This window comes from Falco rusticolus, chromosome 8, assembly GCF_015220075.1.
Source record: "Falco rusticolus isolate bFalRus1 chromosome 8, bFalRus1.pri, whole genome shotgun sequence".
NCBI lineage: Eukaryota > Metazoa > Chordata > Aves > Falconiformes > Falconidae > Falco > Falco rusticolus.
The window spans coordinates 11,352,244-11,365,641 of NC_051194.1; the positions used below are offsets into that span (position 1 = coordinate 11,352,244).

The 13,398-nt window shown below is 49.8% G+C and overlaps 1 protein-coding gene across 1 annotated transcript; it reads left to right on the plus strand.

The window, feature by feature from the left end:
- Positions 1-518: 518 nt before the first annotated feature.
- STC2 (stanniocalcin 2) lies at positions 519-13,057 on the plus strand. Its single transcript, XM_037397111.1, has 4 exons — positions 519-800; positions 2,948-3,090; positions 5,597-5,808; positions 9,424-13,057. The coding sequence occupies exons 1-4, from the start codon at positions 650-652 to the stop codon at positions 9,809-9,811; spliced, it is 894 nt and encodes a 297-aa protein (XP_037253008.1). The 5' UTR covers positions 519-649; the 3' UTR covers positions 9,812-13,057.
- The last annotated feature ends 341 nt before the right edge of the window (positions 13,058-13,398 follow it).

Below are 13,398 nucleotides of genomic sequence, written 5' to 3' on the forward strand. Positions count from 1 at the left end.
ATCAAGTCTCGCAATGAGACATCAGTGCCGCAGGGCAGCCGGCGCGGGCGGCCCGGCACGGGCACCCCCGCTGCTCCCGGCGCAAGGGCACCGGCGGCGCCTGGGGCGCCCCGAAGTTGCTTTCCCATCCCCGGGAGGGCCGGCCTCCCGGTGCTGCCACCCCCCTCCAAAGCAGCCCGCTCCTCCAAATCATCACAATCCCGCTTTTTCACCTTTTTTTTTTTTTTCTCCCCCCCCCCCTCGCCCATACCGCCGGGGGAAGGCACCTTCGCACCCCCTGGCCGCCGCCCGGGGCGCAGTCCCTGCCCGCTGCCCCCCGCACGCCCATCCCCCGCGGGGCGGGGGGGCCGGGGGGGCGGGCGGCTGCAACCTGCCGGCGGGGCAGGGCCGGCCCCCGGCGGGCGGGCGGAGCGGGGCGGCGGCTGCCATTGGCCGCGGCGCGGAGCGACACCTGCTCGGCTTCCTCATGCGAGTGACACCGGGGCTCGGCGGGGATATTTGAGGCACCCTCCGGCACCGCCGCCGCCACTCCGCGCTCGCCGCCGCGCCGGGCACATGCGGTTCGCGGGGCCGCGGCGAGGAGCGCGCTGGGCCCGGGTGCGGCACCCCGCGGGGGAGGACGCGGCGGCGGCGGGGGGAAGGCGCGACCATGTGCGCGGAGCTCCGCGGCAAGCTGCTGGCCCTGGCCCTGCTGCTCGCCAGCGCCCGGGCGGCGGCGGGCACTGAGGCCACGCACCCGCCGGAGGGGCCGCAGGACAGGACCCCGCAGCAGAAGGGGCGTCTGTCCCTGCAGAACACAGGTACGGGGGGGCGGGGGGGTCCGTGCGTGTGTCCCCGGCGCTCCAGATGCACCGGGGGAATAGCCGCGTTGAGTTATGACAGGCGCTTTATTTCGGTGTCCGACTGTCAGGCATAAATCATCAGAGGAAATAAGAGCTGGCTGCTAATTACCTGTAAAGCCCGGCTTTGCCAAGCACGTGTTGCCCTTGCAACAGCCGCGGCAGCGCTCCGGGCCAAGCGGCTCCGCAGCCGCGCCGGGCACGCTACGTCGGTGCGGGGCGGGAGCGGGGCCGGGGGCGGCGGGAGCCCCGCCGAGGTGCCGGGCTGGGGAGGAGAAAGTTTCTCGGCGCAGCGTTTGAAACCGGGTCGGGGGGGGGGGGGGACGGGGCGGGGGGGACGGGGCCGGACGGGAGGGAAGGGGAAGCGGCTGGGAATGACTGGTGCTTTGCCTCCTCCATAGGGAGTCGTGCAATGATGCAACGGACCGGGGGTTTCTCTCCTCCTCTCCCGCCCCCTGCGCTCCCTCCTCCGGGTATTATCTGCCTAGAAAAAGAGAGCTGAGGCGTGCACTTTGCTGGATCGCTTCCCAGCCGTGCAAAGAGAGCGCGCGGGATCCAGACGCTTCCCTTCCCCACCCCCCACCCCCCTTCCCCCCTTTTTTTTTTTTTTTTTGTTAACACTCTCAGTGCTGCGAGACGTGTTTAAACACACACGAGCAGGAATGCACGAATGCCCATTAGGGACTGCCACATGTGAATCACGGCACTGTGCAGTTCTCAGCACGCTGGAGCCAGGACATGTGATCCGGCAAAGGGTTTGCATCCGGATGCCAACACAAGCACCACAGCTGAGCTCCCGGCCCCCGAGCAGCCCGGCTCCGCGCTCCGCAGCGCTCCACAAAGAGCTCCATTTTCCCCCCCGCCCCCCCCCTCGGTGCGCGCCTGTTTGCGCAGCTCTCCGCCTGGGGCTGAGCATCCCCGGGAGCCGACCGCGGGGCTCCCGCGTCCCACCCCCAGACACACCTCGGGGCAGGTAGAAGAGGGGGGGGGAGGCAGCGGTAGTAATTCCGTTTTGAGCGGGGGGGGGGGCGGTTCATGTGAACTCTGCATTTACACCCGCGGCTCCTCTCTGCCTTGCAGCGGCTTGAAATTAGACTGAAAGTTGCTGTAAAGACTTGCAAATGGACCGCATGGCGGAGGGGGAGGCTGGGGATGTCTGAGACACGCTGCGGTTCGAAGGGGGATTAGTCTGGCTCCCAAGGGCGAGCTTTAATTAAAGGTACCACTAGGGCACAGAGTACAGGAATTCTTAGCATCCTCAGTTCTGGTCTAAAAGCTGCCCCTGTTTAACTTTATCCCCGGGCTTTTTCAGCAACCACCTTCCCTCTGACCATACTACTACATCCATATTTTTTTAAAAGGACCAGAAGCTGTCTTGTTAAGAATTAGGTTTTTTGGGTTTGGGTTGTTGGTGGGTTTTTTTGGTGAGTATTAGACAGCATTTTTTTACGGTATTACGTAACATCTGAAAGGACAGAATAAACACATATGTAATGGCTAGCTCCAGGAGATGTACTTTATGTACTACATATATAAATACATATTTTTTCAATTGATTTTTGCGTAGGTGAGGACATAGTTTCGGCTTTATGCAACCCTCAGTGCAAAGGACACTACCAGTGGGAGTTTTACTATTAACTTCATAGACATCACAACTGGAAGCCCAGTAGTCTGTAAAAATTATCATCCTAAATCACCAGAAACCAGCTTAAAGCACTAGAAACAAGAACTTTTAGCTGGCTGGGTCCTGGGCTTCTCCTTTTGGCACTCGGAGTTGACAGGGGGGCTTTGTACAAGTTGGACAGCAAAAATCATGCCTGTCCTTTGCTCCTGAGGAATGCAAAAGCATTAGACAGTTCTCAAGTGAAACAGCTTGACGTAAGCATAGTGGATTTGGCATTTACTTCTTGGATATCGCTTTCATAACATAGTACACCCAAGTTTAGGCCTAATTTCTGCAAAAAGTGGGCATGCTGTGGGTACCAAAGCTTGTCATGTATCTTTTCTTGTGAACTGATAATGTTAGCAAAATAACTCCCTCTTTCCCTACTCACCACCAGCTCCTATGAACAGTTCTTCAAATTAACTGTAATCGATGCTCATTTTAGCTGAAATCCAGCACTGCCTGGTTAATGCTGGCGATGTGGGATGTGGAGTCTTTGAATGCTTTGAAAACAATTCTTGCGAGATCCGAGGCTTACACGAGATCTGCATGACATTCCTGCACAACGCTGGAAAATTTGATGCCCAGGTAACATGGTGAAATGTCCTACATGTCTGCTAGCTTCTAATAATACACTTGGCATGTATTTTAGTTCCTTAATGCATCTTTGGAAAAAAAAAAAGTTACTGCTACTTAACAAATCTACTTTTGCACATGACCAGCTTCACTAAGAATTTTTCTGCTGATGGGACCAATTGAAACCCCAGAGCGGTAATAGAGCAGCGGTGTGTAACCTGTCCTGGGAGACGGGCTGTCTCTAGCGATCCCTGGATCACTTCCACCTACTGTACCCAGGATCACTAAATCAGAACACTAACGTAGCTGGACACGGTTTTCAGAAACACTAGGCAGCTTCGACTTCTGCCTTGTGTTTGTTCAAAGCTGATTCTCAAATGCAGCTTGGGCTCCCAGTCCATTTAGATGTATCAGAGTATTTCCCAACGTACAGTTACTAGAGTTGGTTCTCGAGACTTGCACACAACCAGTACAGGCAACCTCCTAAAACTGCTGTATCCAAACAAGTCTTTGGTTCAAGCACTAGCGTTAAAATACGTTACTTAGATGGTATGTGGCATTAAGTTTGTCTCCTTCATTTTCTCCCCAGATCATTTATGTATCATTGAGACATCCTGTTATTATGTCTTCTAAACCTACTCTCACATTTCAATGTGGAGGGAAGAGAACATTACGACAGGCCAGTGGCATTTGGCTTGACCATGCAGTTTACAGTATAACTTGACTAAAAGCACCAGCTACATGGCACTGTTGAAAGCATGGTATGAAGTAGAGCTGTCTTTGGGATGCAGCCTGTTCCATCAGAGATGGTGGGACCACCCAGCAAGAAACACTTTAAGTGCTGGAGTTGTAGGGTCAAATTGTCAAAGATGTCGGAAGGGTCTAGCTAGCCATTAAAACGGGAATCATTTCATCTGTGGGTATGTGAAAACCTTCAACTTAATTTCCGAGTGGCTTCCAGAAGATACTCATTTATTCTTGCACAATGTTCTGTCAGTGAACAGAGTTGACCGAAGGAGTAAGCCCTGTTGGGAGGGGGGGAAGAGTGCCTGTGAGGGCTGAGCATAGCCATCGCTGCCTGCTCCCTGGGATCCCCAGATATTGCCAATCAAATACAGCACATGCCACACCCAGGCTGCCTCCATCGCACTGCAGAGGTATTAAACCCCTGGAGCTTTATTGAATGTGGAGGTGACTTTAGCCTCTGCTACAACATGGCTTTTCATGGCTCATTTCTGTATTATCTGCAGTTATTTCAGGCTGTGTTAAATGACAAGACTAACACTGGCCACGTTCTGTTCTCTGCTTTCTGCTCTTCTCTCTTTCTGAAACCTGACAGTTGATGTCAGATTTGGTTTATATAAGAATTTTCTTTTTTATCCTTATTTGCCTACTGTGATGTGCATGTTCATTACTTAAGGGAAGGGCATGTAAGTGCCTTTAGTATGGGGAATAGAAAGGGATGACAACTGAAGCGGTTCTTTGATCGGCAAGAAATATTTCTGACTTGAAACAATCTGGGGACAATGTTTGCTTGCAGGTCTGGGTGAATCTTAGTTAATGTCAGTGGAGCTGTCCCAGTGTACCCTTTGGATAAAGGATAACAAGAATTCGGTTTTCATGAAGCGCTTGTGTAAAATAATCTGAAGTTAATGAAGAGATGGAGGCAATGCAGGATGCTCAGCAAAGTAAAGGGAGCCTGAGCAGCGCTGTCAGACTGCACCAGATGCACCATGTGTTGCAGTTAGTGTCAGATAGCAGAGAGAAAAGGAAGGGATGGGTTTGATGCCCACTAAGCGAAAGAATGAAAGAATCAGAAACAGCAGTTAAAGAGATGCTGCTAAAGCAGCTTTCCTGTGACTTTTCAGTTTCTTGCTCTGATTTGCTTAATCTCACTTACAAGTTCTTGCAGTAAACAGGCATCAAGACAGTGTAGGATTATCACTAGTGCTGATTTGAGTCCCTCTCTGAGGAAGCAGTAGAGAAAATACAGACAGCTGGGGAATGGGACAGGTGCCTATAGATGGTGCATTCCTGTCTATGAGTTTGCAAACTGGTTTTAAAATTAAAAGAAACCTTACTTTGCAGTTACTGAATGGGCATCTGCTTGTGGTCCTGGGGACCTCAGCCATGGCAGGATGTCCTCACCTTTGGGCAAACTTGCTGTGCTGCCACCCCAGAAGTGAATGAAGCCAGTAACTCGAGCACTGAATGATTTCTACGTGCTTACTTTTGCACTTTCCTTTGCTGGGCGTTCAGCTCTTGGAGCAGAGGAGACCCCAAAATACCAGTGAGGAAGCCCTGTGCGTTCAGCTCCACTGGGATAGCAAAGCCAGGTAACTTGGTGTGGCCTTTAAGGGCAGAGAAACAAAAAGAGGGGGAAAAGCCTTTAAGTGATACCCTTAGCAATGTAATAATCCTTGACATTGTCCAACAGAGGAGCAGTTGGCTGGGCATAAATCAGCTGCTGTGCTTAATGGACAGAAATACAGACCTACTCCATTTCTTTTCTTCTCAGGGAAAATCTTTCATTAAAGACGCTCTGAAGTGTAAGGCTCATGCCTTGAGGCATAAATTCAGCTGCATCAGCCGTAAGTGCCCTGCCATTAAAGAGATGGTGTTCCAGTTACAGCGGGAGTGCTACCTGAAGCATGACCTCTGCTCCGCTGCCAAGGAGAACGTCCAGGTCATTGTGGAGATGATTCACTTCAAAGACCTGCTGCAGCATGAGTAAGTGCCTCCGTGCTAGTGCAGTCAGAGGCGTGGGAGCTCCTTCCAGGAGCGCGGTGGTGCCAATGGGCTGTGCACCTGCCCAAGAGCTGTTTCACCTCCTTCTGGCCTTAAGCGTGTCTTGTTTTCCCATGTACAAGACCAAGGTAATGCTTTCTTCACAGGGCCCTTGAAGACTAGTTTGTTTAGAGGGTTGGATGTGGCTGTGGAAGGAGATGAAATGGGTTGAAGTTGGATCTGGCTCTTTATGTATGTATGACTCCTTGGTCCTGCTGTATGACTCCTTGGTCCTGCTGTTTCCAGAGGCATCTTGCAATGTCTCTGTGCTTTCTGAGCTCAAAGGCACCGTTCCTGACCCCAGTATCCTGTTAAAGATGACAGCTAGAGGAGAAGGGGGAAGAAAGTCTATGTAAAGTTGTCAGCAAGATGATAATTTCTTCTTTAAATACATACTTTCAAATGTCTTGTAGTTAATTGTCCCTGAAAGAGCTGCAGTCCCCCAGGTAATCTCCCATTCATCTTACTCTTTATTAATCTCAGATGCTTTTTAATAAAACATAAAGGTGTACAAAATGAAGGCACAAGTCAGATTTTGAGGAGTTCATCCCTCTGACTGGGAACACAGCTGCCCCCTGAGGAATGGCAGGCACAAACCCTGTTTGGAATTGATCAAAGCTACTACATGACAGCAACAAACCAGTCACAAGCCATTTGTAACAACTCTTTGTGCACAAATGCAAAAATCGGAGCCTGTTTTTCTTGCAGATGAACATCTTGCTCTCAAACAAGAAGGCTGAGCCACAGCCTGGCAAGAGCCTTTACCTTGGAGCATCTTCCTACCACGCCTCTGTGCCTTTTTATCCGTAGCAGATATTGGCATAGAAACTCCAAATCCCATCAATCGTGACAGATAAATGGTTTTTACAGAATAATTTCTTTTGGACCTTTAGCCTTACATTTGCATTGGTGCTTAGATTCCCTTACTTTGTGTTGAAAAAACGCCCCCAATACTTAAGCTGCAGTTGCAGAGAGACAGCAGTTTACTCTCAAGTGCAGAATAGTCTGCTGTGGTTTGTACAAGCTGGACATGGTGGCCTGAAAGCAAGGTCTTTTCCATGGGTATAGCTGAGGCTGGGATCAAAGGCATGGCTGGTGGCAGGACCTGGCCTCAGCAGGGCTGCTGGCTGTGCCCAGGGCGAAGGGCAGCATCACGCTGGCTGGGGGAGAGGGGAAGCAGGGCTCCATCCTGCACAGCAGCACCTCTCTGCAGGTGCTGCTCAGGCTGCATTGGTAGGCTGTAAACTGGGTACCTGGCACAAATTAACACACACAAACCCCTCCCCCCATCATTTGGGGATGAGGAGAACTATGAGAATCAAAAGCCTCTCCAAAGAGGATTAAGTTATCCTTATTTTACGAACACACTAAAGCTGGACTGGCTCAAAGGCAGCTGCTTATTTCTGGGGAGCTTAACTTGGGGGGTTCTCGGTTTCAGAAGAGAGGGGTCATTCAGCTGAACACCTATAATTTGCACAAATTCATTTAGAGCTTCCTATGCTTCAGCATCTCGCAGAGTCAGAGCTTGGCTCTCCTGTGCAGGACTCCCCAAATAGAAGCCAGCCAGCCTCCTCCCCTCCCCTAAATTTAGAGGCCATCTACCGAAGCTCTTGAACTAGGGAACTTGTTCAAGATCAATGGGCAAGTGTGGCAGAGCTGGAAATAAAATCACGTCTGCTGACTTGCAGCCTTGTGCTCAGTTCAGGTACTATGGTCAGGCCAGCTGAAATGCAGAAAGTAAAACAGCGAAGGAGAAATGGGCCAGTATTAATCCACAGGGCTCTGGCAGGCTCTGAATACCTGAAATATTTGGCAGCTAAGCCACTTTTTAGTCATACCAGCAATGTTTTTCTTACAAAGATTTTTTGCAAAGGTTATGCCCAATTTCAACAACTTTCCATTTTTATTTTTTTTTTTTCCTCCTTCCTGCTGCTGGATCACTTTGTATGCAATGTGCTCGGTTCTCTCTCATCTTCTAGTTCACATTTAAAGCAAAAGCTAAGAGCGGAGAAGCAAGTGGCAGCTCTCAGATTTATTCTCTGACTCTTCTCCCGACGAGGGCTGAGGAAGGCAATCGGGGCAGCGAAGTCTCCTCCTGAGTCAGCTGCGGTGGGGTGGGGGTCAGGCTGATTTGCTATGGTGGAAGTGGTGACAGGCTCTGGCAGATCGGTCGCATTCCAAGTAATTTTTTTTTTTTTTTAAACGGCAGAAACAATCCAAACATGGGAAATATTTTGCGATAGGGGGGGAAGTAGGTGGCTGTCCAAGATTAGTCATTGCAAATGAGTTGAAGCAGTTGGGCAGAGTAAAATCAGGGCAGTGGCAGACACTGATCATTATCTGTTGGTTTTCCTTGTCTCTTCAGACTTAGTTTGTGGGAAGAGATTTAAACTTGTCCGCAGCCACCAGAGCTGGTGGCGTGTGCCCAGGCGCAACCCCCCCCCCCACCCCATACAACCACGACTGCTGACCCCAGACCGTTCTGCACTTGCATGGTGGATGGCTCCCACCATGGAAGACTTTAAAGCATGTCCTCCTGGGCCCGCTAGCAGCTGAGCGGTTGCGTCAGTAAACAACATCAATATTGACCCACAAAAACTGGCGACCGCAACTATTTTAAAATTGCTGCACTCAGTGACCTGTGGCTGAGGAAGCCGGAGTGCCTGCGCTGGGGCTGCGAGTGCTGGGGGAGCACAGGGGAACAGATGGGAAGCAGGAACGGTATTTGGCCATGGTGCATTTGAAGTCCTTCTTTGGCTGGGAAAAGGTATATGCTGAAAGCTGTGCTCTGTAAGGAAATAAAGGAAAAATATCTTGGTGTGGGAGGAAACAATGCCACCAAAGTGGATTTCTGTGTGAGCTCTGTGCAGTGAGATCCTGAGTCCAGACAGGATCTTGCTTGTGGTGGAGATCAACACCTGGTGCTTCAGGGAAAGCTAAAGACGATGAGAAAAGCCAGAGAACCTCCAGCAGAGTTGCTGTTGCTTTTCACAGAGGGGAGGAAATGCCTCCCTCTTGCAGACTAGTGATCGCTGTACGCTCTGTACCAGCCGTGCGCCGGGATATAGCAAGCTGCTTGATGGAGTTGATGGCTCTGGACCCAAGCAGGTTTCCTTTGTCGTGTATCCTGACTAGTAAAGGTGAAGGGGCTCAGACAGAGAGAGATGCGGGAGGTGTGAGACAGTAGTTCTTCCCTTCGACAGCCTGGTTTGCCAAGCCTGTAGACCTCGTATTCCTCTGGTGAACATTACAGTTCTCCCAGAGCATCCCCGGTGGGGGAGCAATCAAGGCAGATCCAGCACTTGAGCGAAGCTTCATTTGACAGGATGCCATCATACACGTTTCTTACAGCATTGTGGCCAATTGGAATAGAATACATCGTGTAATAAACATACGGTGCAGAATTGGTCTGCAAGGCTGCCGGGTCAGCGGGTAGCGGGGGGCTAACACTGCTGAACTGTGCGGTGCACAGGGGAGGGTAAGCTGGGGGGGCTGTTCCACGTGTTTGCTGACTCACATCTTTTTTGACTCCCCTTTCACTGTTTCCTTTACCTCTAGGCCATATGTTGACCTCGTGAATATCCTGCTCACCTGTGGCGAGGAGGTGAAAAAGGCAATAACAAGAAGCGTCCAGGCCCAGTGTGAACAGAACTGGGGAAGTCTCTGTTCCATCCTGAGCTTCTGCACCTCGGCTGTGCATGGTGACACCATCCTGGGTCCCGAGAAGAAGCCGGGTGAAGCCAGCAAAGGCGCTGCTGGCCGAGGGGACATGCTGGCCGACTCTGACCACCGGGAGAGCTCACGAGCATCTAAGGCAGAGAGAGGTACTAAGGGCCACTTGAACGCCCATGCCCGGGTGAAAGCTGGGGGCCACGGTCCCAAAGGGCCACATGGGATCATGGACCGGGCAGACGAACTGTCCGACTTCTCTGACATCCGGAGGTGAAAAAGGCACCAACTCCCCGTTCCCCCCATGCTCCCCCTCCACTGGAAACTTCCTCCGTTGAGTCCCATCTTCCCGTCTATGGACATTCCAAAGCATTTCCCATTCAGAGGTCAAGCACAGGGCATTGCAAGATATATATGGACCTCGGCAACAGTGTATATAGTAGCAAAGGGAGAGCAGTGGCAATGAGTTAACGATCCAGCAAACTCAACACTTGAGCAGCCACCAAGCGTGGCAAAATGTCTCTGACTAAATTCTTTTCCCCTTTTTTATGAAACGGACATCAGCTGAAATTTAGGATCTTGTTTGGGGGGTTGTTGGGTTGTTTTAGGGGTTTGTGGTGTTTGGTTTTTTTTCTTGGTCCCCTTGGCTGGGGAGAAGGTTCCAAGAGGGCTCTGCCAGATTGCATGTGGCTGCTTGTGGCTTAGCACCTCCAAAGGTTTAGGGCACAGCCTTACAGCAGATGGCTGAATTCCAGGGGGATTTGGTTTCTGCCTGTGGCTGAGAATGCAAGAGCTCAAGGCTCTCTATGTGACGCTCTCTAATGAAATAGCTACCCTGTCTCTTGCACAGGAGCTGTGCGGTCCAGAGCTCCACCGCTTTCTGTTAACTAACTTCTGAGCCATTGTTCCCATCTGGGTGATGCTGCCTAGTTGACGTGCCCCCCTGTTTGTTTTTTAACCACTGCATAACTCGACACTTGCTAATCCAGTCACTTCAGCACGTCAAAGGTGAGAAGTCAGCTTCCAGACAGGGCAATGTGACTGTTATGACTTGCACAGTATAGAGGACCCCCCAAGAGTATGCTCGTGGACTTGTAAAAACCCTGTGCATATTCTCTGCTTACACCTGCCCACTCAGTGATACAGGTCCTCCACCCTGAAGGACAGCCCGAGCTTAAAAGGATGGGCACAGGCTCAGGCAGCGAAGGACCCCACGTACTTAGTTCTTCTGTAGGGCTGGGTTGAAGGCCCATTGGAAATCTGTCTGTCCTTAGCAGTAGCGTGGTGTGGTTTGCTGGGGTGTGGAGCCCTGCTCTAACCTACCTATCAGCTGTGGTTTAACCAAATGCCAAAGATAAGGAGAGCGGGTTGGCTTGGGGTTTTTCTTTTTAAATGACCACCATTCTCTGCAGAATGAGTTACTAAAGATGAAGAGTGTCAAGAGCGTGTTGTTTCTAAGCAGTTGTAAGCGTGAATGAGGTGTTTGGGCACATCTCTCCTACCCCCTATGCAATTGTAATTCTCAGGTTGCAGATCTGCAGTCCTATATCCCCAGATACTGTACTGGAAATGGAGGTTACAGCATCCACGGGGACAGAAGGGCGAGCTCTTTAGCTTCCTCTGGAGAAAAAGCGAGTTTTCTTAGAAAGTGGGAATCACACCAGGGATTTGAGCCTTCTCATTTAGAAAGTTTGGGAGGAAAGCTGTGGGGGCAGGAAGGCAGTTCAGTAGAGACAGAACGTACCCAGTGAACTAACGTACGCCTTGTCGCATGGTGGGAAGGAGCTGTATAAACAGTAGAGGGTGTTGGAATTTGGCTACAATTTCCAACTCAAGATTTTTGTTACTGCTAAGTGAACACAGCTCCTAATAGCTATATTCAGGGTTTAATGCATGTATCCACCCGCAGACGTTATAGGCATTGCTTTTAATAGAAGCCACGTAGGAAGCAAGAGAGGACCATTAAGTTGAAAAGGTGTGTCTCTATGTGATCACCAGGTCTTTGAAGACATGATCTTGATCCTGCCTGGTTTTAGCTAAGTTCTGTGACAAAATTGTCATTTGACTCCATTGGGAAGAGGTGGGATCCGGCCAGGTACTGTAACAGCAAAGCCCATGCTGACCAGAGGAGCGGAGCTCCTGGCACAGAGTGCCGGCTGCCCGGCTGGGTGATGGTACAGCTCTCCCACGGAAGGGGCACCCTGGCTGTCCCACAGAGGAACTTGCCAAGGTGGGCTCGGGCCCCTGACGGCCAGCTCCTCTGCTCCAAACCCCCAGTGGCTGCTGGTGGTACCCTAAGAAGGTTTCTAGCGTGCCTCCATGGGTTTCCTGCGAGCGTCCTCTCCCCCTTGGCGGCATACAGCCACCACGAAGAACAAGCTCAAACCAAAAAGACAATCCAAGCATTTTAGCAAAAAAAAAAAAAAAAAAAAAACCAAAAAAAAAAACACAGAAACAACTCACTACCAATGTAATGGTCTTGCTTTGGACTAAAATGAGACCCCTCTCTCATTAGAGGTCTGATTCATCAATGGGAACCAAACATAGATCTACATCCTTGAATGTCTCAGTCAACATATCACCTCAGCATGCATACAGTTTTATTTGTATTCAGTTGTTCTGTGGGGGAAATTGTATACTCCCCTTCTTTAGTCAATGAAAATTTGGGGGCGGGGGAGGGCAAGCTGTGGGTGGGAGGGAATTTTGTATAAGGCATAATTTTTTTTTTCCTCTGTGTGTGAAGATTTTATGTGTTCATCTACTGATTCCACATATGCTATTATTGTAAATATTTAACATTTCTATTTATTATAGTGTCCCCATTTAAAAAAGAACACTGCTGGCTATGATAATTTAAACGTACGTCATGACCTGTGTTGTATATATTCATGCCACTAGTATGGTTTTTTTATGTTTAAAGCTGCATAAATATAGTTTTATACAGTTCCATAATGTTATTGACAGCATAAATCATTTATTTATTGTTAAACCTTCTTTCATATCTAACAAATAGGGTGCGTTTTACCTGAGATTATTTTATTGTGACATCTACATAGCCTTAATTCTTTATAAAAAAGACAAAAAATCTCCATTTAGATACTGTATGATGCTTTAATTAACATTCCTTATGAACTTGCTGTTCACGAAGGAGGTTTAGCTTAAAAGCCAAGGTATGAATGTTTCCTTTATGCTTTGCATCTGGAATGAGCCTTGTTCTGGAATGAAAATACTGGGAGAAGCAAAATGCCTACTGGAAAAAGATAGCAGTAAACCCTGGAAAATGCTGTCCTAACTTAAAAGTGCTGAACTAAGGAAAAAAAAAAGAAAAGGAAAAAAAAAAAAAAAAAGACAAACTGTCCTTAATTCCAAAATCTCTGGGAGAAAAACATACTAGTTTAGTCTCATGTAGAAGTTGCAGCCAAATAAGCTTGTAAAAAGAGAAAATGCATATGGCTTTAGACAAAGTTCTGTACCTTTCACACTATTATTTTCCTTAAACACTAATAAATGTTTTGAATAAGTCTGTGGCTGGGTTCTGTTTAGCTGGAATTTCAGCTGCTGCTGTAGGGGGTAAGAAAATCTCCCTGAACCTGGGCCAGCAGCTTCAGCTGAGGGGGGCAGAGGTACCCTGGCTGCTCGCCCCCCAGGGTCGTTCCCCCCCTGCAGCAGGGCCCTGGCTGGGGCTGGGGTGGGATGCGGGGATGGAGCCAGCCCTTCCTCTGTACAGGGAGGGCTGGTGCAGGGGCAGAGACCTCGTCACCACTGTGGCATTCCCTGGGAAAGGGAGACCTTGCTGGCTGCTTAGCTGGGACCTGGCAGCTTGGTTTGAGGGGAAAGGGAGGTGAGGAACAAACTAGAGGATGA